General features: G+C 45.1%; 1 protein-coding gene across 3 annotated transcripts in view; it reads right to left on the bottom strand.

The window, feature by feature from the left end:
- The window catches only part of LOC144827483 (acid-sensing ion channel 1C-like), a 574,677-nt gene that overhangs the window by 181,604 nt on the left and 366,798 nt on the right, over window positions 1-26,275 (bottom strand). For all 3 annotated transcript variants that reach the window (XM_078685779.1, XM_078685778.1, XM_078685777.1), the window contains exons 5-6: window positions 17,061-17,114; window positions 6,624-6,777 (exon numbers count right to left, since the gene is read on the bottom strand). In XM_078685779.1, the coding sequence (XP_078541905.1) occupies window positions 6,624-6,777; window positions 17,061-17,114 (208 nt within the window). The remainder of the gene's footprint in view (window positions 1-6,623; window positions 6,778-17,060; window positions 17,115-26,275) is intronic.

A 26,275-nucleotide genomic window follows, 5' to 3' on the forward strand; every position in this document is an offset into this window, starting at 1 on the left:
AGTGGAAAAGGACTCACCCAAAGAATTTAGTGGAAAAGCCTCATCTCGCCTGGCACTCGCTCAGGTCTAGAAGAGGCCCCGCTCTGAGGAAATAGAAAAGGTAACAACATATACATTTTCAAATGATTCTTTTGAATTTAATAAAGTAATGATTTAATGATCATTATGAGTTTTTTCCTCAAACTACCTATTTTAAAACAAAAAGCAGTGGACAAAGGATGTGGTCCAAAGGCCAGTCAAGGCTGACCGATGACACTTATCTAGCATTCTCTGAAACATAAGGGTAGGAGCACCAAAATGTATGTTGGTAGAGCAAGAAAATTAACCAACATCAACCTGAGACAGAAAAATCAGCCCAGGAAAGCAGGTTTGTAAGGTACTCCAATGAAGGCAAGCCAGCATACCGAATTGAGTTCCTGCAGCGGGCTCAGTAGCTTTTTGAGCGAGAACAGTTCAACCCACCTGTCCGTCGGTACCTCGGGCTTAAACTAAGCCGAGGGGGAGGTACCGAGGCCAGGGGAGATTGTGCTTTTAAAGCCCAGCGGCTGACCAAAGTGGAAACTACCAACCGTGGCTGGTGATTGGTCAGGAGAGGCTAGTTGGATCGGAGTTGCATCGGTAATGTAGTGTGCAACAAACAGTGAAAGTTTATTTATTTCATGTTCTATTGATTGGTGCAGTCTGCCGAACTTGGAGAATCCGAGGAAGTGATGGAAATTCAAAGCTCGATCTCTCATGGATAGCAGGACTGATTAATCAGGGCAATACATCATGTCCGTTGGACCTATTGGTTGATATAACCATATGGGCGATGTGATTGGCCCACACGTGGACCAATCCTATGTCACCCATATCGGCATGAGAACGCCGTCATTACTGGCGTCCCTGCCGTATGTAGTCCAAAAGTGGAGAAACCTGGAAGAATCGCCATGTGTCAATTGCCTGAAGCGTGTAGAAAACATTCACTTTCAAGGCCGAAATGACTCGTACCCTCGTAAACAGAAGCCAGGCTAATTATATAAGGGATATATAACGGGGTGTTCCCTTATATAATTAGCCTGGCTTCTGTTTACGAGGGTACGAGTCATTTCGGCCTTGAAAGTGAATGTTTTCTACACGCTTCAGGCAATTGACACATGGCGATTCTTTCAGGTTTCTCCACTTTTGGACTACATACGGCAGGAACGCCAGTAATGACGGCGTTCTCATGCCGATATGGGCGACATAAGATTGGTCCACGTGTGGGCCAATCACATCACCCATATGGTTATATCTACCAATAGGTCCAACGGACATGATATATTGTCCTGATTAATCAGTCCTGCTATCCATGAGAGATCGAGCTTTGAATTTCCATCACTTCCGCGGATTCTCCAAGTTCGGCAGACTGCACCAATCAATAGAACATGAAATAAATAAACTTTCACTGTTTGTTGCACACTACATTACCGATGCAACTCCGATCCAACTAGCCTCTCCTGACCAATCACCAGCCACGGTTGGTAGTTTCCACTTTGGTCAGCCGCTGGGCTTTAAAAGCACAATCTCCCCTGGCCTCTGTACCTCCCCCTCGGCTTAGTTTAAGCCTGAGGTACCGACGGACAGGTGGGTTGAACCGTTCTCGCTCAAAAAGCTACTGAGCCCGCTGCAGCGACTCAATTCGGTATGCTGGCTTGCCTTCATTGGAGTACCTTACGAACCTGCTTTCCTGGGCTGATTTTTCTGTCTCAGGTTGATGTTGGTTAATTTTCTTGCTCTATCAACATACATTTTGGTGCTCCTACCCTTATGTTTCTGAGAATGCTAGATAAGTGTCATCGGTCAGCCTTGACTGGCCTTTGGACCACATCCTTTGTCCACTGCTTTTTGTTTTAAAATAGGTAGTTTGAGGAAAACTCATAATGATCATTAAATCATTACTTTATTAAATTCAAAAGAATCATTTGAAAATGGATATGTTGTTACCTTTTCTATTTCCTCAGAGCGGGGCCTCTTCTAGACCTGAGCGAGTGCCAGGCGAGGTGAGGCTTTTCCCCATAAATTCTTTGGGGGAGTCCTTTTCCACTATATTTTTCCCACATGGGATGTAAGGCCAATATATGTGTTGTTCAGTATATACACTGCTGTTCTTCATAATTTATGCATGTATGTCTTGTGTCTGTTCCTTCTATATTTTTATACAGGTGAGAATCCACTGACCTACTACATGGTACACGGTAGGCATCCACATAGTCTGTGGCTTTTCTATCAAGTGATTGCTAACTTGTATAGTGTTTGTTGCAGTAGTATCTCATATTATAGGTCCTGAAGAAAGCCTTTATAGGCTGAAACATGTCGACCAGATCCATCTGATTGATAGTAATATTTGTTTAAATACTATCCACATACTGTTGCTTTTAATATTACCTCTGTGATGACCCCCCTAATAAAGTACATTGCCTTGGCATCACACTAGGTAATTTTATCTCACTTTTTTCTTTCACTATTTGTTTCACTGCAACTCCTCTCATCTAGCCATGTCATTTATATACTTTCTTCGTCACTGGAGGATCTGTTTTTAGGTCTCCTCACAATATCATCAGGTGAGAGATCTAACAGATACCAGTTTATGTACAAAAAATCCCAGATGACGATTCTCCGCCAAGTGGTGGGCTGATGGGAGTATTTTTGTTTTGTTCTCACACTTTATCTTTCTTTTTGATCAGACACTTGTTCATTCCCAAGGGGTCGCAAATTGCGACCTGCCTCATTAATATTGATGAGCATGTCATTTGCGAACCCATTGAAAATTGCTAAATGTGTCTGAGACACTTTAGTACATTCCATTTTACAAGTCGCTAAACATTTGGCCCCCATGGCTCCTCAAGCTTCCGCCCCACACGCAGTACAGGCACGAGACAGGAAGCAGCAAGTTAATGGTTCAAGCTTCTCTCGCATACAAAGCACCACCAGTCCGGAGGCATTCTGCAGATCACAACAGGCACAAAGCAAGTAACAGCAGTGCTTGCTATCCTCACATTGGGAACAAGAATTGCACAGACACCCGCTTCTCACACATAACTAAGAACAGTACGAATTTCAGCAGTGCAATTCCACCACACATCAAAGAGAAAGAGAGGCAGCAGCAGTGTAAGCTTCCCTTCAACAAACAACAGGTGAACCAAAGGTTGCAGGAGTGTGGCTGCAGCATTGCAAGCTTCCCTTGAACAAACAACAGGTGAACCGCAGGTTGCAGCAGTGTGGCTGCAGCATTGCAAGCTTCCCTTAAACAAACAACAGGTGAAGCGCAAGTTACAGCAGCGTGGCTGCAGCATTACAAGCTTCCCTTAAACAAACAAGAGGTGAACCGCAGGTTGCAGCAGTGTGGCTGCAGCATTGCAAGCTTCCCTTAAACAAACAACAGGTGAACCGCAGGTTGCAGCAGCGTGGCTGCAGCATTACAAGCTTCTCATGAACAAACAACAGGTGAACCGCAGGTTGCAGCAGTCTGGCTGCAGCATTGCAAGCTTCCCTTAAACAAACAAAAGGTGAAGGGCAAGTTACAGCAGCGTGTTTGCAGCATTACAAGCTTTCCTTAAACAAACAGCAGGTGAACCACAGGTTGCAGCAGTGTGGCTGCAGAATTGCAAGCTTCCCTTAAACAAACAACAGGTGAACTGCAGGTTGCAGCAGTGTGGCTGCAGCAGTGCAAGCTTCCCTTAAACAAAAAACAGGTGAACCGCAGGTTGCAGCAGCGTGGCTGCAGCAGCGGAAGCTTCCCTTAAACAAACAACAGGTGAATCGCAGGTTGCAGCAGCGTGGCTGCAGCATTACAAGCTTCCCTTAAACAAACAGGTGAACCGGAGGTTGTAGCAGTGTGGCTGCAGCAGCGGAAGCTTCCCTTAAACAAACAACAGGTGAACCGCAGGTTGCAGCAGCGTGGCTTCAGCATTACAAGCTTCCCTTGAACAAACAACAGGTGAACCGCAGGTTGCAGCAGTGTGGCTGCAGCATTGCAAGCTTCCCTTAAACAAACAACAGGTGAAGCGCAAGTTACAGCAGCGTGACTGCAGCATTACAAGCTTCCCTTAAACAAACAACAGGTGAACCGCAGGATGCAGCAGTGTGGCTGCAGCATTGCAAGCTTCCCTTAAACAAACAACAGGTGAATGGCACGTTACAGCAGCGTGGCTGCAGCATTACAAGCTTCCCTTAAACAAACAACAGGTGAACCGCAGGTTGCAGCAGAGTGGCTGCCGAATTGCAAGCGTCCCTTAAACAAACAACAGGTGAAGCGCAAGTTACAGCAGCGTGGCTGCAGCATTACAAGCTTCCCTTAAACAAACAACAGGTGAACCGCAGGTTGCAGCAGTGTGGCTGCAGCATTGCAAGCTTCCCTTAAACAAATGACAGGTGAACTGCAGGTTGCAGCAGTGTGGCTGCAGCATTGCAAGCTTCCCTTAAACAAACAACAGGTGAACCGCAGGTTGCAGCAGCGTGGCTGCAGCAGCGGAAGCTTCCCTTAAACAAACAAACAACAGGTGAACCGCAGGTTGCAGCAGCGTGGCTGAAGAATTACAAGCTTCCCTTAAACAAACAACAGGTGAACCGGAGGTTGTAGCAGCGTGGCTGCAGCAGCGTAAGCTTCCCCTAAACAAACAGGTGAACCGCAGGTTGCAGCAGCGTGGCTTCAGCATTACAAGCTTCCCTTGAACAAACAACAGGTGAACCGCAGGTTGCAGCAGTGTGGCTGCAGCATTGCAAGCTTCCCTTAAACAAACGACAGGTGAAGCGCAAATTACAGCAGCGTGGCTGCAGCATTACAAGCTTCCCTTAAGCAAACAACAGGTGAACCGCAGGTTGCAGCAGTGTGGCTGCAGCATTGCAAGCTTCCCTTAAACAAACAACAGGTGAAGGGCAAGTTACAGCAGCGTGGCTGCAGCATTACAAGCTTCCCTTAAACAAACAACAGGTGAACCGCAGGTTGCAGCAGCGCGGCTGCAGCAGCGGAAGCTTCCCTTAAACAAACAACAGGTGAACCGCAGGTTGCAGCAGTGTGGCTGCCGAATTGCAAGCTTCCCTTAAACAAACAACAGGTGAAGCGCAAGTTACACCAGTGTGGCTGCAGCATTACAAGCTTCCCTTAAACAAACAACAGGTGAACTGCAGGTTGCAGCAGTGTGGCTGCAGAATTGCAAACTTCCCTTAAACAAACAACAGGTGAAGTGCAAGTTACAGCAGCGTGGCTGCAGCATTACAAGCTTCCCTTCAGCGCCAAGACGCCCACGGGCAATCGCGCGCTTTATAAAATAATAAATCAAATCAATCAAATCAAATCAATCTTAAACAAACAACAGGTGAACCGCAGGTTGCAGCAGTGTGGCTGCAGCATTACAACCTTCCCTTAAACAAACAACAGGTGAACTGCAGGTTGCAGCATTGTGGCTGCAGCATTGCAAGCTTCCCTTAAACAAACAACAGGTGAACTGCAGGTCGCAGCAGCGTGGCTGCAGCAGCGGAAGCTTCCCTTAAACAAACAACAGGTGAACCGCAGGTTGCAGCAACGTGGCTGCAGCATTACAAGCTTCCCTTAAACAAACAACAGGTGAACCGGAGGTTGTAGCAGCATGGCTGCAACAGCGGAAGCTTCCCTTAAACAAACAACAGGTGAACCGCAGGTTGCAGCAGCGTGGCTTCAGCATTACAAGCTTCCCTTGAACAAACAACAGGTGAACCGCAGGTTGCAGCAGTGTGGCTGCAGCATTGCAAGCTTCCCTTAAACAAACAACAGGTGAAGCGCAAGTTGCAGCAGTGTGGCTGCAGAATTGCAAGCTTCCCTTAAACAAACAACAGGTGAACCGCAGGTTGCAGTAGCATGGCTGCAACATTGCAAGCCTCCCTTGAACAAACAACCGGTGAACCGCAGGTTGCAGCAGCATTGCTGCAGCAGTGCAAGCTTCCTTTAAACAAACAAACAACAGGTGAAACGCAGATTGCAGCAGTGTTGCTGCAGCATTGCAAGCTTCCCTTAAACAAACAACCGGTGAACCGCAGGTTGCAGCAGCATTGCTGCAGCAGTGCAAGCTTCCTTTAAAAAAAAAAACAACAGGTGAAACGCAGATTGCAGCAGCGCGGCTGCAGCAGCGGAAGCTTCCCTTAAACAAACAGGTGAACCGCAGGTTGCAGTAGTGTGGCTGCAGCAGTGAAAGCTTCACTCATATACAGCAAACAAGCACTGCGTGGGCGGCATCAAGATAAACTCTGCTCACATACATAATCTCTACAAAACGGGCAAGCTGACAGCCGCGGCCCGTGTAGGTAAGAGCAGTGAGGCAAAGGGAAAATTAAATCAATAATTATTTTCCCTCTTCGTCGTCTGTTAAATACCCCGCCCCCTCAGCCCCAGCGCGTTTACCTGTATGAGCCGCTGCTGAGCATTGCAAGCTTCGATTGCATCTACAGGAAAGGTACAGAAGATGTATTAGACGTACAGGCATCATTCACTCATTCCTGGTATAACCCGTTCATCTGCAGCGGGGTTGCAAGCTTCCCTCACCACCCTTCAGAACAGGCGCGGCCTGTTTATCATCTCAAACTCCCTTTTCACTCAGAGATGGCAGGACTAGGAGAAAGCTGAAACTCACGCGATGTATTTTTGCGTTTTATTGTACTTTCCGGCCAGGTATTTGGCAGAGGCTTTGCTTGGAATCTTCACCAAGGACAGCTCCTTCCCAAAGCGCACCATCTCGCAGGGGGTCTCACAAACACAGTACTTGTCGTCCTCTTCCACCAGAATATCTAGGGTTACAAGGCAAACCGTGAGAGTAGGGATGGTGGAGGAACAGAAGAAGAAGAAAGGGTGGAAGGGGGAGGGAGCTGGGATGTGAATGTGCGAAAGGAGAGTGTAGGGTAGAAGAGCAAAGGGACATAGAAAAGAGACAAGTATCACTGAAGGTAATGAGAAGAATAGAAAGAGAGTAAGAAAAGAGCGAAGGAAGGAAATGAAACGCTAGAAAGAGAATGCAAACAAGGAGAAGACTTACAGGAGCAGGGTGAAAGCTAGGGCATACAGTACGATCATGAAATGTGTGAGTGGAGTAAATAAGCAAAAAGTTTAAAACACTAAGATAATGATAAACAAAAGATTACATGCATATAAATCTGAAAGTGACAAAAAACGGTCATATGTGCAGATCCCTAACATTTGGAACACTTGTATATGTTCATTATGCAATTAACAGAGGCTTTTGAAAATATATATAAAGGCAAAATATATTTAAAGCCACCTGCTAAACTGTTGTTGAATGCAGACTTTAAAAGAAAATCTTAATCTGGATCTTAGAATAATAAAAGTCAGGGGAAGAAGTGAAAGCCAGGCTGCCCGAAGGGGATCCCGTTCCGCCACTCCCAATGGGTTAGGAAGGCCTCAAACCCAATGGCAAGCAAGTTATCTAAGCAGGATTTTTTAAGGGATATTTGTCTTCGTGAAAATTAGTCAGCATAAGAACTGCTATGTTTGGGTCTTCCCACTTTAGGTCCAATACACTTTGGCAACAAACAGCTGTCAGGTTTGCTGCACATTGAGATCAGGTAAATAAGTTTGTAATTGGGTGTGAAACCCCGGTCTATTCCTGAAACCATGCTATATCTCTCGGGTCGAAAGATCTTTGACACGTGGTTTAAAGCAGACAATTCAACAATTAGAGCATGCATTTAAAGTATCTTTAATAGAGTCAATAAAGAGGGTTTTTATTATCTCAAGTTTAGTAGGTTTAATATTTAGATTTTATTCAGTTAGTCACAATCTACAAAGTCTTCATGACTGACACATCTGCATATCTGGCTAACAAGCTCACATGACAGCCTTTGGTGTGGTCTTCCCCCAAACGTTGACTCTGTGCAAATGCACCACTGCTAAAGTATACAAAACAAGTGATAGATAGAATGCTTGAATTAATTTCAACCACTGGCAATTACCCGGGCCGCATCCCAATCCGTATAAACGATGGATTGGGATGCGGCTCTAGCGATCCCCAGTGGCTGAGATTAATTAATGCATTCCATCCATCACTTTGTTTTTTTATGCGCTTTACCTCTGCGAACCAGTGCTAAAGTGCTTGTGCTCACCGAAAGCAACAACGGCAGACCTCCTATGCCGCACCTCATGCCAGTTCCTATATGTAAGTTGCTGTGCAAACTACCCCTACGCCAGCCGTTGAGTGATGTCACTGTGCTCCAGATCAGAGAATACTGTAACAAAAGGGGTGCGCAGCTCAAGAAGTTCAATAGGCCAATGTAGTTAGAAAAAAATGACTTCTTTATTCCAAAAATTCTTTTAAAATTCATTGAGTATACACAATCCAGCCAACGCGTTTTATTCCCATATAGGGAACTTCCTCAGGACAAACAATGTGTCACGTGTAAAGTGCACTACGAAAAAGATGCCAGCAAATAGTTGTTAATAATAGTTGTTTTGAAGCAGTTGACTTTTCACACAACAATATACTCTTATGTAGGCCTGTATATGACAGAAAGAACTTCCACTAGATATCTGGAAAAGGGGTCCAAGGGCCAGATGTAGGTAGGGTTTTACCGGTCGGTAACGGCCGAATTCGGCCGTTACCGACCGGTATTTGGCATTTGATATGTAGGGGCAGGTAAACAGGGAAAATCGGTAATTTTACCGATTCGGTAAATATACCGGTCGGTAAATTTACCGACCGGTATATTTACAGAATCGGTAAAATTGATATGTAGGTGGGACTCTTCTGAGTCCCACAAGGCCTACAAAATCGGTATTTTACCATCAAATTGTATTTGATGTTAAAATACCGATTCAGGTGTGCATGCACATGTGTGCATGCACACCTGTGCCATATGACAGGCAGACCTGCCCTTAGGGCAGGTATGCCTGCCATATGGCCCCCGAACCTTTTGTGGGGGTGCTAGAGGGTGTCAAAGTGACACCCCCTGCACCCTTGTCAAAATCGGTATTTACCGAATCGGTAAATACCGACCGGTAATGCCCCATTCATTCCTATGGGCTTCAAAGCCCATAGGAATGAATGGAGCATTACCGGTCGGTATTTACCGAATCGGTAAATACCGATTCTTAACGATTCGGTAACTGGAACATCTGGATGTTCCTACATACCCCCACTTCTTATTTACCGATTCTTAATTACCGAATCGGTAAAATTCGGTAATTAAGAATCGGTAAATAAGTTTTACCTACATCTGGCCCCAAATGTGCTAAGGCGGCCCCACGGGAAAAATTAAACGACCAGGCATTGACTGAATATGATAGAAAGAACTTCCACTGGATATCTGTAAAAGGGGTCCAAATGTGGCAAGGTGGCCCCATGGTACAAAGTCACCTGGTCCCTGTATCTGGTCCGTGCTACATTGTGGTCTTTCGGAACATGTGACTTTCCCATGATCTAGCAAGACCAGAAGACCACAAGTGGAGCTTTGTGCTTTTAGACGCTATACTCACCTAAGGGACGAAACGCGTTGGCTACGGTCGTGTGATTTGCAAGACGATTATGAATAAATAACCTTTATATAAAGACGTGCTGAATGGATTTTAATTTTGTTAAACTTGACCATTGCTTACTTTGAGTGGAGTGCTGCACCATTGTATTTTATTGTAAATTGTGGGAATTTCCCTTGTAAGCTTAGGGGTATTGAGCTTCAGGTCCCTGGCACCCTGAGATTAGGATTACCTACACCAGATTATCGATAGGTGCAGTAATTTTGCCTTATACCCTGGGTTCTTTTGTCACCTAAAATGTTTAAATTGCATATCTCTGGTTCTACCGAAAGTGTGGAGAACTACCCACCCTCCTGGGAGTTCTCATCACTAAGGCAGAAACAACATTGATAGACCATCAGCATTGGAGTGGTCTGATCTAGGGTGGCGTTCCACCGTAAAGTTCATTACCTGTAGGGAGATGGATCACTTCAACAGTGTGGGATTCTCACCTCTCATCTGCAGAGCTATCTGTGGGGCATGTGTTCTGTCTGAACTCAAGAGGTGAATCCCAAACAGGTATAGTCTCAGCTTCTTCAGTACCCAAACCACAGCAATAGCTTCTCTTTCAATAGCAATACACCTCTGATCCATTCGGAGTAACCTCCTGCTTATGAAGGCTACATGTTGGTCTAGGCCCTCCTAATTTAACTGTGATAGTATAGCCCCTAGGCAATGCTCTGAAGCATCCGCTGCACTATAAGGTCCTTGGATAAGTCAAGGGCCTTGAGTACAGGTGATGTACACATGGCTTACTTGAGGGTATCAAAAGCTTACTAGCAGGCCTCTGTTCAGATCACCATGTTGGGCTTCTTCTTGGAAGTCATCGCAGTCCAGGGGGAAATCAATGGTGCCAAATCCCTTGACAACCAACCTCAACTATCCAATGAGGCCCAGGAAGGACCTCACTTGAGGCTGAGTTTTGGAGGGGTCCAAGGACAGGAAAGTCTCAATCCTGGCTTGGAGAGGGGTACACTTTGTTCCACCCACCAGGTGTCCCAGATACACCACAGAACCCTGCCCCATCTGATACTTGCTGGTCTTGATTGCCAGGCCTGCCCTGTTGCAGAGCATGTAGCACCTCCTGAAGGAGGAACAGGTGATCATTCCAGCTGGAACTGAAGACAGCTATGTCATCAAAATAGCCAGCACTGAATGCCTCCATCACAATCAAAGCCCTATTGACCAACCTCTGAAATGTGGCAGAGGCATTCTTCAACCCAAAGGGCTTCACCCTAAATTGGAAGTGTCTATCTGAGGAGGAGAATGCAGGCTTCTCCTTAGGCCCCTCCTATCAATGAGCTCATCAGCTCAGGGGATGAGATAAGTATCAGTCTTGGTAACTGAATTGAGACCAATATAGTCCATGCATGGGCCTCAGCTTGCCACCTCAAGCTCTCAAGAGTTAGGCACTCTTTCTGAGCTCTGGAGAACTCCTTCCTGGTGGGCCTACCCTTAACTTGCAATCTAGAAACACCCAGGCAGGTCTCCCAGGGCTTCAATGTCCTTTTCTGTAGACTTTGTGGAGTCGCCCTCAAGCTCAGCCTCTTCTCAGACAGTGGGAGTTTAAGGGGCTGGTTCCCCACGCCCTTTGCCTTTCCTCTTCTTGGCAGCTACCTGGGCCATTTTCCCAGGCTCCAGGTCTCCTTGGCTACCCTTTTAGACTGCCATAGATCGTGTGGTCAGGCACACCCACTCAAACAACCCTTACATTTCCAGGTGGGACCTGAGCTTCACTTCCTTCCAGACACTGTGCTCCAAGTCATTTCCTAGCAAACAATATACAGGCATGGCAGAACTCACAGCTACTTTTATAGAACCTGAGACCCTCACCCACTCAAACGGAATCAGAGCCACTGGGTAGTGACTCTCAAAATTGTCTGGGACCACAACCTGGTGGAATGTATTGAGTATTATCTGCTCTGAGGACACCAGATGACCCCTTACGGCAGTCATAATTGCTCCTGTGTCCCTCAGAGCATGCACCCTCTGCCTCTTGGTGTACCCCACTACTTATACTTAGAAAAGTATGAGCAGGCATGTTGGCTTTGGCCACAATAATTTTCTCACCCAGGGACACCAAGGTAGCCTCTGCTCTACCTCCCATATTAACCTTGCCAATCTCCTCCCCAAGCGCTACAATGGCCAGCCCTTGGGTCTGCCCACCAGTGGTGGGAGGGGGGCTGTTTCTTCTTGGGACACCTGACATCCACCTTCACATGACCATATCTGTAGCATTCATAGCACTTAGATACAAACTGTCCTATCTTTTTGTCAAGAAGCCCATATTTTTCTTTTTCTTCCCCCGTGAACAGTTTTCAGGGCTTTTGGAGAATTCTTTACTTTTATTTTTGTCTCCCCTCTTTCATCTATTGGTAGCCCTGACCACCCTTTTGGGCATGCCCTGCAAAGGCCTTATTGGACACTAGGGTGCTGACCCAGAGGTCTGCCTTCTTTACAAGCTTCCTGGGATCAGTTAACTTGCTGTCAATCAGGTGTTGGTGCAACTCTGAAGGCAAGTACAGCCCATTGAAACTATTTACTTTACTGGCCCTCACCCAACCACTCTGTGCCTTGCTTAAGTAGTCTAGGAAATCCATCCGAGACTGATTTGGAAACTTCTGGCTGTCCCTGAAACTGATGTAGTATTTCTCAGGCGTAAGCCCAAACTTGGTGAGTAAAATGGCCTTCATTGGAGCATACCTCATCAAACCCCGACCTCTAGTTGAAGAAGTATGTTCATCCCCACTGTGGGCATGTGTTTCCACAGGCTTGCCCCCCAATCCTCCTTTGGGACCCTGTGCATCCCCAGGGCTACTCCAAAGGCAGAAAACTATGTGTCTATACCACCCCCCCCCCACAAAGATAAACACTAGCTCTTGAGCTCTTGTGGTATATGTGCCCTCACCTCTACGTGGATTACTGGATTGCTGCCATCATTGCTGCTGGACTCTGCTGTTTGCCTTGCTGTAAGGTATAGTTCCTTAGGACTTGCTTATAGAGCCAGGGACAGTTTCCTTGCAGCGAAGGCCCTGTCAGTCTAAGTATTCTCCTTCTCCAGGGGCAGTTTCTTTTCATCTAGGACTCTCAGAGCAGCTGTCTTCACCATTTTCAGATTGGTCATCTGCAGCCTGAACTCGCTTTCTGCTTTGCTGTTCGCTAGCTCCTCAGGGGACAGGTTGCGGGAGGACACACTGCCCCCTGCAGGGAACTCCACTCCTATGAACAAGTTGTCCACCTCCTTCTCAGGCTGCTGAAGCTCAAGAGCTGTACCCAGGTTCTCCTACTCCTCGAAGCCCACCTCCCCCACCACAGGACTATCCTCTTCCTGCTCTGGTACCAAATGGGCTTCAGTGCAGGAGATGGCTTTTGCCAGGTCTGGGAGTAGCCTGGGTTGCATATCAAAGGTGGATGGGCTGTAAAGCCTCTGGCCCTGATATGCTAAATCACTAGCCAACCTGCTGGAGCGGGTATGAACACCTTCCTCAGGAGCAAGCATTGTTCCTGGCCTCTGAGATTGCTGGCTCTTTTTACTGGGGAGCAGAAACCTGTCTGTAGTGGCATGCTGGAGGATACCAGTCAGTCAACACACCAAGAGACTAATAGGATTACAGGAGGCACCTCTAAGGTGCCGTCTTGGTGCATGTCTCATTAAATCTGAGACTGGCATCAGTACAGATTTATTAAGACAGGTGTTTGACACCAAACACCATTATTTCCAGTGAAACCATCATGTAGCTGGGTTACTCGTAATGACCGGTGCCGCGTACACGTCTTTAGGATGACATCCCAAACACTTGCAATGACTAGTACTAGAACTAGGCACCACAGGGGCATATCTGCTCAAGCAGATATGTCCTAACATGTTTTGCCAAATGGGGGTGTGCAGCACAATAAGTCAAATAGGCAAAGATTGATAGAAAAGTAACTTTATTCCAAATTTTTTAGGATCATCAGATATAGAAACTCCAGCTAACGCGTTTCATTCCCATATTGGGAACTTCATTGGGGCAAAAAAAAAAAAAAAGTATATTATTTATAAAGTGCAAATTTCCAAAGTACCAACAACCTTCAGTAATAGTACTTGATTCTGAACAGTTGGATTCTCAAAAAAGACTGTGTGTTCCTATGTAAGCCTGTCATAACATTCCAAAAAAACAATGGTTGTCTGGAAGACGGATCCGTATAACATGATGAAAGCCCCACGGAGAAAGGCAACGGGCAAGTGTAATCTCTATGTCCACTAAATATCCGAAGCAATTTCCAATAATTCATAAGGTCCAGAGTATTGCACTGTGGCCCATTCACACTCGGAGCAGATATGAAGGCTCCTTAGTGCCGCAACTGAAACTTCCTCTCTCTTCCGTTTAGCACGTTTTTTGTGCCCTGATGAAGTTCCCAATATGGGAATGAAACGCGTTGGTTGGAGTTTCTGATGATCTTTAAAAATTTGGAATAAAGAAGTTACTTTTCTATCAATCTTTGCCTATTGGACTTCTTGAGCTGCGCACCCCCATTTGGCAAAATAGTTTCTGATCTGCAGCACAGTGACTTCCTACAACGGCTGGCGCTGAGGTCGTTAGCACGACATACTGATTTATTTAAACTGGCGCGAGGTGCGGCATAGGAGGTCCGCCGTTGTTTCATTTGGATAAATGTCCTAACATGTAATAGAATGCACCCTGCCTTACGGCTCTAAAGGCTTGCTGTAGGGGTGACTTACAAATAGTATATGCAGTGCACATCGGCACTGCGCACAGACAATGCGCAATGTTGTGTTTTCAAAATGTCTTATGCCATTCCCTGCAGCCTGCAATGGCAGTCTACTCTGCATGCAATTTGTGTGTGTGTTTCTATTCGGGTGGCATAACACATAAAGCAGCCCATAGGGATCCTCTTTAGTACCTGTGCCCCGGGTACCAGTGATACCATTTACCAGGGTCTTAGAGTGTTGCTAAAGTCCTTCCACTTGACTTACAATCAACAGTTACTTCGTTTTTTGGGAATGAGCACTGGCACTGGTGGAAACCCAGTACACTTCCAGTCAACATCAGTACCAGTGAGCAAAAAGTGTGGGAGGGGGAGGAATGTCAAAAAGAAGCACTTTCCAACAGGGAGGAAACAGAGATGTAAGACAGGGAGTGAAGGCAAAAGGAGAAGACAAATCAATACCAAAAAGAGGGAATACGGAAAGAAGATTGACAAAAGAAAAGATAAATAAGAAAACAAAATATAATATACAGAGAGAAGAGAAAAGAAAGGAAACAGAGAGTATATGCTAGGTGGTAGATTCACTCAGTGGTTTACGACGAAAATAGACATTTTGGCATTAGCTGCCTAGACAAATCCCAGTTTAAGTTTTAAATCGATAGATCTATATGTATTCCACGGCAGTGAAGTGAAAGTGAATGTGGCACAATATCTCATTTGATTTAGAGCAACAGTACTAACAAACGGGCATTCACATATTTCTTACCCCAGTACAAAATCTAAATCGCCATGTATTACCATAGTAGCTTCAAATTCACATGAACGCATCATTGTTTACTGCCTCACAGATTGCATGTTACAATTACTTTATACATGGAAACAACTCTCCTTACATATACATCACAGGTCATCAAAACCCCAGCGGTCGGAGACCACGGAGCTTTAACCTTTAAAACCCTGATCTCTAGGACCCAGAGCAATGCAGAAGTCTGCGAAAGAGACAGGTACTGTGGCTATATATAATGACCAATAAATAGGCATATCAAAGGACACCACAGCAGCAGCGTACTTCTGGTAAGGATCACTATATCTAGATGTGAAGGCATATTAGAAACATATAACTGGGGTACATAAAGAGATAACCTGTGAGACAAAACCGCAGATGCGGTAGCTGAGGGGGGAAAAGGGACGGTGTTGGGGGGGCTATGTTGAATAGTTGGTAAAAGTATGTGTTATTGACCTTCAGGAGGGAGGCAGGGTAAAGCTGAAAGTCAGGGTCAGTTCCCTGAGGGGGCTTGAGAATTGTCACAAGTCGGATTGTGGTAGTCGGGTTGGGAGGAGAGAGAGAGAGAGAGAGGGAGGGAAAAGGAGTGAGGGGAGGGGAAAAAACACGGGAGGCGCACCCAGGCCATGTACTTTGGTCCTGGGGTTCAACCAGTGGTTAGTACATGTTGCCCTGTCGAGGGGCGTCGGTCTTTAGTGCATCAAGGAATAGGTCCCAGACCGGTGGGAAAATCTCTGTTCTGTGCTGGATCCTATTAATAAGGCATTCATAAATCGCAGTGTTATAGAATTCCGCCAGTCATTCCGAATGGGTCAGCTTTTAGGGGATTGCCAGTGGCACAGGTCGCAGATTTTTGCGACTGTGAGTGCCATTGACAGCAAATGTCTCGAGGGGTTGGTCACGTGGGTAGGTCAGCTGTATCGTGCAGAAAGACCAGTTTCCCAAAGAAGGGACGGGCACATCCAACACAGAAGTCAGTGTGGTTCTAAGTGTGGACCAGAATGCCGCCAGCTGCGGACAGAGGTAGAGAACATGAGGTGTATCACAATAAGAGCTTTGGCATCTCCAGAAATCTACATGGTATAGCATGCCCACAGGGTCGAGTTTCTTGGGCATCCAGTACCAATATTGGTGTGTCTTGAAAAGGGTGTGTTTCATCTGCGATTGACACGTTCCCCTGTCCAGGTCCCCAATAATTTCCCTCCAATCCTCCTATGTGCAGTGCGTGTGAAGCAGGTCTTGCCATTTAGGGCGTAAGTGTGCCACGAGGATTTGGGAGTGCAGCTAATGCACTATCAAAATGTAAAATCCTGAGTCCACGCCTTTAAAAACAGCTCAGTAAGTGCAACTGGTATAAACAAAGGTGCAACAGTTATAAATAAAGGTGTTTAACCATTGTTAGAAATTGGGTGCTGCACTGGAGATAATCGCTTGAATATCCCTTTTGTTCCAACTTCTAAGGTATGTCTTTCAGTTTCTCTCTTTTCAATTTACAACATTCAAACCTCAGTGGCCATTCTGCCTTGGATTCAGGGGCTTAAAGCAGGCCGCTGGAGTCTCTGTGGGGCAAGGGTTACCCCAACCGTTCGTCGGCCCGCACCGGACACCCCAAGGCCAATGTACGTCTGTGAGATATAGGAGACATAGGTGCCTGTCATAACAGCCTGCACAGGGTCCCCATCATTTTGCATTACGCCACTGCCTTGGGATATATAGGTTGTTAAAGGCCCTCTCCCTGCTTATAGGCCCTCATATGGGGGTCAGGCCTATCACTCAGATGGAGTGCCTTTAGCCACAGGTACAACTCTCAGCAAAGGGTTATACTAGAACACAAGGAGTTGAAATGAATTAAATTAAATTAAAGATTAAATCTCAATAACTAGCCCTTGAAGTATGGCCCAAGTTGTTTTCTTCTTTTAGGTGACTCTAAAATGGATTCTGTGAGGCATTAATCAGTGAGTTTTTTTCAAGTTAGGCTGATTAGGGTACATTTCTGGTGTGGTTACACAGTAGAGGCATATAAATAAACCACACTTCATGGACAATGCAGCATACTTAAAGAGGCGTCAGCGCACGTGTACTTCTCTGGGGTGCAGACCGTGGTGTTGCCTGTGTAAAATAGAAAAAGAGAACATCATTAAACACGATTGTACATCAACATCCTTGTATATCAGTATTCAAGCAGGAATCACAAATCAGAGAATCAGCATTTGCTTACAGGAATACACTTCAGTGCATGAGCTGTCACATAAAATACCCTGTAATAGAGCTTTGGCAGTACCCGCTGTAAGACATTTCTCTTCCTTTTTTCAAGTTTGGGATTGCCTATTACAATGCCTTTATAATGCATGATACGCGCTTACTAACCACTGTAATACCCTGTAATAGCACTTTGGCAGTACCCGCTGTAAGAAATTTCTCTTTCTTTTTTCAAGTTTGGGATTGCCTATTACAATGCCTTTATAATGCCTGATAAGTGTTTACTAACCAATCCCAGATTATTTGACACTCTAATAACCTGAGAAATTTGAAAAAGTTGCCATTGATATATAGAAAGTTAGGCAAGAATATACAAGTGCCTAAAACTGCTTTATCTATTATTCCAAAGTTTTCAAAGTTACTAAAGATATTTCAGTTACATTATATGTCGGAGGTGCTGATTAAAAGTTATGAAAACAATTCATACTTTTTTAATACTCAATGCAATTTTTGAACTCCACTAGCGTGTTCAATTTTTCCAAAAATTGTTGTTGGTTTAGTGAAATATTTAAAAAAGTCTGTTAAAGCTTTTATGATGACGTTTTGTTATTACGATGAAAGTCGTTTTAATCAAGTTATGCCTAAGATTTTTTTAATAGTTTATTATTATTTGTAGTTATTTCATTGTTAATAGATCACTACTTTGTAGTAACTATCTTATCATTACATTTTAAAACGTTTACATTTTGTATTATTCGTTGTGCATTATTCATGTGTTATAATATGATTATTTTTTTATTTCTAATTGTATTTTTCTTTAACTATTTATAATTATTTATTTTCTTGATTGTTAATTTTAATTTTCTGTTTATTTATTATTGTGTTAAATATTATTTATAAACAGTAAAATGTGTCCGAACATCGAAGAGATCATATGCCTTAAAAATTTTATAATTTGTGAGCCAGGTGACTTGAGGTCCTAGAGTGTAGGGTTTTATGCACTACGTAGATCAATTAAACAGCAGCCACTGAATTTTGACTGAGAACCAGGAAGTCTGACTGTTAAATAGCCAGTCAGTTAATGGTGGATACTGGCGTTCTTGCTGTAAGAAAACCTGCCTTTAGAATGGCTAGGTGAATCGATGGTAGACTATAGAAAAGTCTGCTTCCTACACTCTAGTGTACTTAAAATATAGTATTTGTTAAATTATATTATATATCACATGGTTGTAATCAAATATATATATATATTACCTACTGGCGGTCGCCAGTAGGTAGTTATAGTTAGGACCTAGTTTCCATAGGAAATCCGCAACATTCTATTTGGTATAACTCCTATGATTCCTGTGTCTATTTGCTGTTCTGTTGCCGTTCCGCTGGTGAAGCTTCATTGTGCTCCTGAAAGCTTGCTGTCACCTTCTTCATCACAGCTAGCGGTACCCGCTGCGCGGGTCCCGCGTCGCCTGAAGGCTCCTTCCAACAGCGCTACTGACTGAACTGGGACTTTGGGAGGCAGGACCTGCAGGGCTGCGAGCGTGTTGTGGGCGCAGGACTCAAAGTCCCAGGAGCGCCCACAACCTCCCAATTGTCAGCAGCTGGGACGCTCTCCCTGCAGGCTCCTCTCCTTGCTGGTCAGTCGCGGTATAAACCCGCCTTCCCTCTACTATCAGCGGATTCCTGTGTCTATTTGCTGTTCTGTTGCCGTTCCGCTGGTGAAGCTTCATTGTGCTCCTGAAAGCTTGCTGTCACCTTCTTCATCACAGCTAGCGGTACCCGCTGCGCGGGTCCCGCGTCGCCTGAAGGCTCCTTCCAACAGCGCTACTGACTGAACTGGGACTTTGGGAGGCAGGACCTGCAGGGCTGCGAGCGTGTTGTGGGCGCAGGACTCAAAGTCCCAGGAGCGCCCACAACCTCCCAATTGTCAGCAGCTGGGACGCTCTCCCTGCAGGCTCCTCCCCTTGCTGGTCAGTCGCGGTATAAACCCGCCTTCCCTCTACTATCAGCGGATTCCTGTGTCTATTTGCTGTTCTGTTGCCGTTCCGCTGGTGAAGCTTCATTGTGCTCCTGAAAGCTTGCTGTCACCTTCTTCATCACAGCTAGCGGTACCCGCTGCGCGGGTCCCGCGTCGCCTGAAGGCTCCTTCCAACAGCGCTACTGACTGAACTGGGACTTTGGGAGGCAGGACCTGCAGGGCTGCGAGCGTGTTGTGGGCGCAGGACTCAAAGTCCCAGGAGCGCCCACAACCTCCCAATTGTCAGCAGCTGGGACGCTCTCCCTGCAGGCTCCTCCCCTTGCTGGTCAGTCGCGGTATAAACCCGCCTTCCCTCTACTATCAGCGGATTCCTGTGTCTATTTGCTGTTCTGTTGCCGTTCCGCTGGTGAAGCTTCATTGTGCTCCTGAAAGCTTGCTGTCACCTTCTTCATCACAGCTAGCGGTACCCGCTGCGCGGGTCCCGCGTCGCCTGAAGGCTCCTTCCAACAGCGCTACTGACTGAACTGGGACTTTGGGAGGCAGGACCTGCAGGGCTGCGAGCGTGTTGTGGGCGCAGGACTCAAAGTCCCAGGAGCGCCCACAACCTCCCAATTGTCAGCAGCTGGGACGCTCTCCCTGCAGGCTCCTCCCCTTGCTGGTCAGTCGCGGTATAAACCCGCCTTCCCTCTACTATCAGCGGATTCCTGTGTCTATTTGCTGTTCTGTTGCCGTTCCGCTGGTGAAGCTTCATTGTGCTCCTGAAAGCTTGCTGTCACCTTCTTCATCACAGCTAGCGGTACCTGCTGCGCGGGTCCCGCGTCGCCTGAAGGCTCCTTCCAACAGCGCTACTGACTGAACTGGGACTTTGGGAGGCAGGACCTGCAGGGCTGCGAGCGTGTTGTGGGCGCAGGACTCAAAGTCCCAGGAGCGCCCACAACCTCCCAATTGTCAGCAGCTGGGACGCTCTCCCTGCAGGCTCCTCCCCTTGCTGGTCAGTCGCGGTATAAACCCGCCTTCCCTCTACTATCAGCGGATTCCTGTGTCTATTTGCTGTTCTGTTGCCGTTCCGCTGGTGAAGCTTCATTGTGCTCCTGAAAGCTTGCTGTCACCTTCTTCATCACAGCTAGCGGTACCCGCTGCGCGGGTCCCGCGTCGCCTGAAGGCTCCTTCCAACAGCGCTACTGACTGAACTGGGAATTTGGGAGGCAGGACCTGCAGGGCTGCGAGCGTGTTGTGGGCGCAAGACTCAAAGTCCCAGGAGCGCCCACAACCTCCCAATTGTCAGCAGCTGGGACGCTCTCCCTGCAGGCTCCTCCCCTTGCTGGTCAGTCGAGGTATAAACCCGCCTTCCCTCTACTATCAGCGGATTCCTGTGTCTATTTGCTGTTCTGTTGCCGTTCCGCTGGTGAAGCTTCATTGTGCTCCTGAAAGCTTGCTGTCACCTTCTTCATCACAGCTAGCGGTACCCGCTGCGCGGGTCCCGCGTCGCCTGAAGGCTCCTTCCAACAGCGCTACTGACTGAACTGGGACTTTGGGAGGCAGGACCTGCAGGGCTGCGAGCGTGTTGTGGGCGCAGGACTCAAAGTCCCAGGAGCGCCCACAACCTCCCAATTGTCAGCAGCTGGGACGCTCTCCCTGCAGGCTCCTCCCCTTCTATTGCAGATAGTATATTTTCAGTACCGAGTCCCGCTGCGCGGGAGCGCGCGGGAGGGCGCCGGGAGAAGCCCGGGACAAGGGCGGGTCCGTCTGAGGCCGTCAGAGGCCGAAGTAGGCCGGGCTGGGCCCTCTCTCTGAGATTTCCCCCTCATTTTATCTTGTTTAATTTTGAATTTTTTGTTACAAGGTTGTATATTCTGTTTATTATATTGTGCTATTTTATTGTTTAATCCTATATAGTATTTTCCCCAGTTTAATTATGACAGCAAAAAAACTTCGCTCAGGTCGTATCCTAGTGGGGAGATCTGGATCTAAAACCAAATCGAACTCGTTACGTAATAAAACTTCCTCTTCATTACTTCTGAAAGGCCAATGCCAACTTTTTAATCTCTGGGATAAAGGGAAGGAAAAGGTGGTAGAGCCCGGCCCCTCTTGTGATATCTTAGAGGATAAAGTTCCTGAGCTAGCAGCAGTTATTAGTATGGATAACTCTACTCCGGGCCTGGTTTCTAACAAGCTTCAGTCTGCTTCTCTTTATTCGGATTCAGTGGAGGCTCTTCCTTTGGTGTCTTTTGGCACGCAACAGAAATTGGAGCTTCCTTGTGGGATCTTGGGTTGTAATATTAGGAGTTCTGACTATACAAGTCTCCCTCAAGTTTCTCAAGTGGCAGCTTCTAATTTTTTAGTAAATAATATTTTTTCATCAGTTGTTCCCTCTGAGGCTGCTATCGCAGAGGGCGATTTCACACTCCCTGATATTGATCTAACAGCTCATAAAGGTTTACAGAGACCTTCTCAGGACACTGTCCATGTTGACCTTAATGTAAATGAAGCTATAACAATTTCGTCTCCTTGTCCTCTTAGTAGTACTCCCTCAAATAAATTGGATTACTCTTTAGCTCAATTAAACTTTAATTCCTGTTCTGGCCCCAATTTGAATAATTTACCAGTGAGCCCTACTAGTCCCCACGGGAAGTTAATCTCCAATTCTTTGTCCTCCCTGGAATCTTTAATTTCTTCTATTTTGAGTTTACTGGAAAAATTTGTGGGAGGGTCAGAGTGTATCTTCGATACGGTAACTCAAATCTTAAGAGTTCTTTTACAGTCTAAGAGCGGGCCAGTTTCTGACTCTCTTCCAGTGCCAGCTAATCCTGTGGAGATGTTAAATAAAAAAACCCTCGAGGGAAAGTTAATATTAGTTCCAGTCAAAACGCTCCCTGATCTTGAAGGTCAAATAATAATTGATCCAACAGTAACATCAGCTGATGCTAAGGCTCTTAAGGTGGTTTCGGCCGGAGCTAATTGTATAGTTACGAATAATGATGAGATAGAGGTGATATCTGTTTCCCCAGTTATTCAAAATTTGGAAACTCCCTCTCTCTTCCCTATATTTTCGTCTCAGTTAAAAAAAGAGGATGATGTTGTTATAACTTCCATTGGAACTCCGGTAAAGATAGTTTCCCCAAAACAAAAAAAGAACAGAATAAAAAAGAGAAAACCCACGCGAAGATTTACTAAAAAAAGGCAGAGGAAACTCTTGTTCGAAAAAAATTTGGAACCAATATTAGAAAATTCCGCCTTGACTGAGCAGTCCTCTGTTATCCAGGAAGATAGGATTGTTGCTCCTAAGGCAATTCTAACGTCCATAGGGTTTGATTCCATAAGTTCCACAAACCCTTTTCACCCTAATATTTTATTACCCCCGGGAATTTCTTGCCCCTCTTCTCTTAATCCCTTAGCAAGACCTTTTCTAGATTCTCCTACAATTGTAGCTATTCCGACGGCGCCTACTAGGGAAAAAAGAAATGTGGATACATTTTTTCTTGAGTTTTCACCATTATTTGATACTGACTTAATTTTAAACAGATCCGCTTTACTTAGCTGTTTCAATGAGATTGAAGGTTTGAAATTAATTCAAACCTCAGATCTGGATGTGGTACTTCTCCTTAATACTCCAGCAGGGAAAACTGCAAGGGTGAAATTTCAGTCTAAAGTGGTGTTAAACCATATTTTGCAGTGGGCTGAGGAGCTCCAAATTAGAGGAATTGATGTTATTCCATATGTTATGGAAAAACAAAGTCAAAATGTACCCTCCAATTTGTCTTCTTCTTTCAATACTAATTTGATGCCTTTTGATTTGGCCTCAGCTAGATCTGAGGACTTAAAAATATGTGTGTCCAAAAATGAAAGACAAGTTCTCTATAAAAATCCCCCCCCCGCTTAAACAAACTTTGTTGGACGATCATTTTAAATGGAGTTGGCTACCAGGAATTCTGTCTAGTAAATCCCCTTCCTGTTCCAAACTGCCCTCTAATTTTTAACAGCAATTTGAAGTTTATTTCTTGGAACACAGCTGGTTTTAAAGATCATAAGGAAAAACTGCGTTTCTTGTGTTCCCTTGATGCAGATATAATTTGCCTACAAGAAACGTGGGTGGAAGATAATTTAATATTAGAAAAAGAGTACTTTGTCTTAGAAGTTAGCGCAATTCATTCTAGGAGGGGTCATGCGAAGGGCGGATTAGCTTGCCTTTTATCAAATAGAATCAATTGGAACTTTACTCATTATACTGATCCCGATAAATTGTTCCAGGCAATAACTTTAAAAAATGTATTTAGGGATTGCCCTAATAAATCCCTTGTTTTGATAAACGCCTATATCCCTCCTAATCGCTGCTTTAATAATGGTTTAACAGCACTCCAATCCTTTATAACTAAAATAATGGATACTTTACCCTCCCCTTATATATTAGTACTTGGGGACCTAAATTGTAATATATCTAATTGTGGGCTTGATTTGTTTCGAAACAAACTTAGGGAAGAGTCTTTGTCTATACCTCAGGCCCAGTTCCCAGCTAATATTAAATCCAATAAAAGAGGTACATCTCTTTTGGAGGGTCTACATAATATGGATTGTTTAATAGTAAATGGGAGACTCCCTTCGGATACCCCGGCAGCTTTTACTCATAACTCTAATAAGGGAAACTCTATTATTGATTATGTAATTACAGATTGCTCTTTTTATTCTTCCTTGAAAGATCTTGTGGTTTTAAATACTAATCTCAGTGACCATAATGTGCTGATGCTCTCGGTTTCCCTTAGCCCTCCTATGGTGGATTCTTGGAGCATCAATACGGATATGGTAAATTTTGGTTTACACTCTGGAAAATGTTACTGGAATTCTGGGTCTTATGAGAATTTAGTAACGCTTTTAAACTTTACTATAGAGAATTTGTCCTGCTGGGATGGGAGGGTACTAGTGGGATTTGCAGATTTTTTAGAATCAGTAACTTCACTAGCTAAAAAGAGTCCCCCTGTTAATAAACCCTTAGTAGTCCCCCAACCGCTTCGGGCATTAAATAAAGAAATAAATAAAATATTAAGGGGACAATATCTATCTTTTAGCCAGGAAGCTAGTCAGAAATTAGCACTCTTAAAAAGAAGGAGATCCCGTCTAAAGGCTAGTTTGAAACGAAATAAGGAGGATTCCTTATGGATTCAGCTTAGGGAAGCTGTATACAACGGCAAAGCAAAGTCATTTTGGACATTAATTGGCAAAGGATGCGGTACTAGGGTTAGCCCCACGCCTATCGCAATTGATGAGCAGATTTGGGTCCAATTTGTTGAGAATTTATATAGTAATAACAATTCTCATTTAATTAAGGATGTTTCCTATGTTGACTCTCGTATGTATGATTCCCCCTCGGAAAAGGAAATAGAATTTGCCATTAAAAATATGCGCTCCTCTGGCGCGATGGGTCCCGATGAGGTTCCCATCTCGGTTTTAAAACAACAGGCGGAGCTATGGAGCAAAATACTTTTTCCTGTGTTTAAATCCTGTTTTGGTAGTGGAATAGTCCCCCCTTCCTGGAAAGGGAGTATCCTTGTCCCTTTATATAAAAAGGGGGCAAGGGACCTCCCTCAAAATTATCGTCAAATAGCCTTACTTGACGCAATCGGTAAGGTATTTGCAAAATGCATTCTCACTCTAATCAACGATTGGGTAATTGAGTTTAAAATCCTGCCCATTGAGCAAACTGGTTTCAGGCAAAATCATGGAACGTTAGATAATTTGACTGCACTCCAGGTTATCACGGAAAAATATGTGAAAGTTCGTGGAGGGCACGTGTATGGTGCATTCATCGACTTCTCCACGGCTTTTGATAAAGTGGATAGAACTACGTTGTGGAGAAAGCTATTCGACCTAGGGATGCCCCCCTTTCTTATCACATTAATCCGTGCGCTTTATTCAGATACCTGGTGCAGAGTGCTTCTTGGCGGTGAAAGAGGTTTATCCAGAATAATACCCACATCCAACGGGTTAAAGCAGGGGTGCCTTTTGGCTCCTTTGCTTTTTTCTTTATATACAGTTGATCTTCCTCTGGCTCTCTCAGCATGCTCGGGTATTGCTCCGTCCTTGGGGGGGACCCCCATTGCATGCCTTATGTATGCTGATGACATTTTGATTCTCGATCTAACTCCAAAGGGCCTGAATAATCGCCTGCAAGCTCTTCATGAGTATGCTCAAAACCATTATTTGTTGATAAATACGGAAAAAAGTAAAGTGATGTGCATGTCAGGAAGGAAGAAACCTAAATTTCCCAACTTTCCATGGACAGTAGGGGGCCAAAAATTGAAAACTGTGAATTCTTATACCTTCCTTGGTAAAATTGTGCTGAGTAATTTAACTGAGAAAGCTCATATGGCCAATAATTTGCGGAAAGCTGTTTCGCAGGGAAAGAGTTTGGTAGCCTTGTATAAAGCTACCGGTAGAAGGCATTTCTCTATACTATTAGATGTATTTAGAGCAAAAGTTCCTGCCTCCCTTCTTTACGGAATAGAGCTAATTGACCTAAAAAATTGGAGCGCCTTAAACTCCGCGGAAGGAAAAATTTTACGCAGTTTATTATCTGTTAGCACAGCAAACTCAACTCCGGCCATAAGACAGGAACTCGGTTTATGAAGCAGCTGGGTTCAGGGGCTAGCAGGCATCGTACGCTGGGTTTCTAGTCTGGCAAGGAGTGAGCCTAACACCTTAAGACATCTCCTAAAAAGTGAGCTGTTGGGAAACTTCAATAATTTCTCATCGATTGTAAAAAATTTTAGATTCGCTGTGGGTCAATTGCAATTGGATAAGGATGTTTTATTTTCTTTATCTCCTTATCAGTTAAAATCTCTTCTGAAATCTTCTACGTGGGAATTAGGTTTCAGACTAGATAGAGATTCGCGGAGGGTGAAAAAAGGCGGTACGCCGGTTATTGAGTCCTGTCTTTTGAGGAAAGCTCAACCTTATATTCAATGGAATATTCCTCATGGCGTTAGACGCCTAATGTTCTTAATAAGACAGGATTTGCTTCCGTTGAAATCTCTACATTCCAAATGGTATGGCCTGTCACCGATTTGTGATTTTTGTCAGATGTTTGATCAAGATTTGCCCCATGTCA

Source organism: Lissotriton helveticus, chromosome 4_1 (genome assembly GCF_964261635.1).
Source record: "Lissotriton helveticus chromosome 4_1, aLisHel1.1, whole genome shotgun sequence".
Lineage (NCBI taxonomy): Eukaryota > Metazoa > Chordata > Amphibia > Caudata > Salamandridae > Lissotriton > Lissotriton helveticus.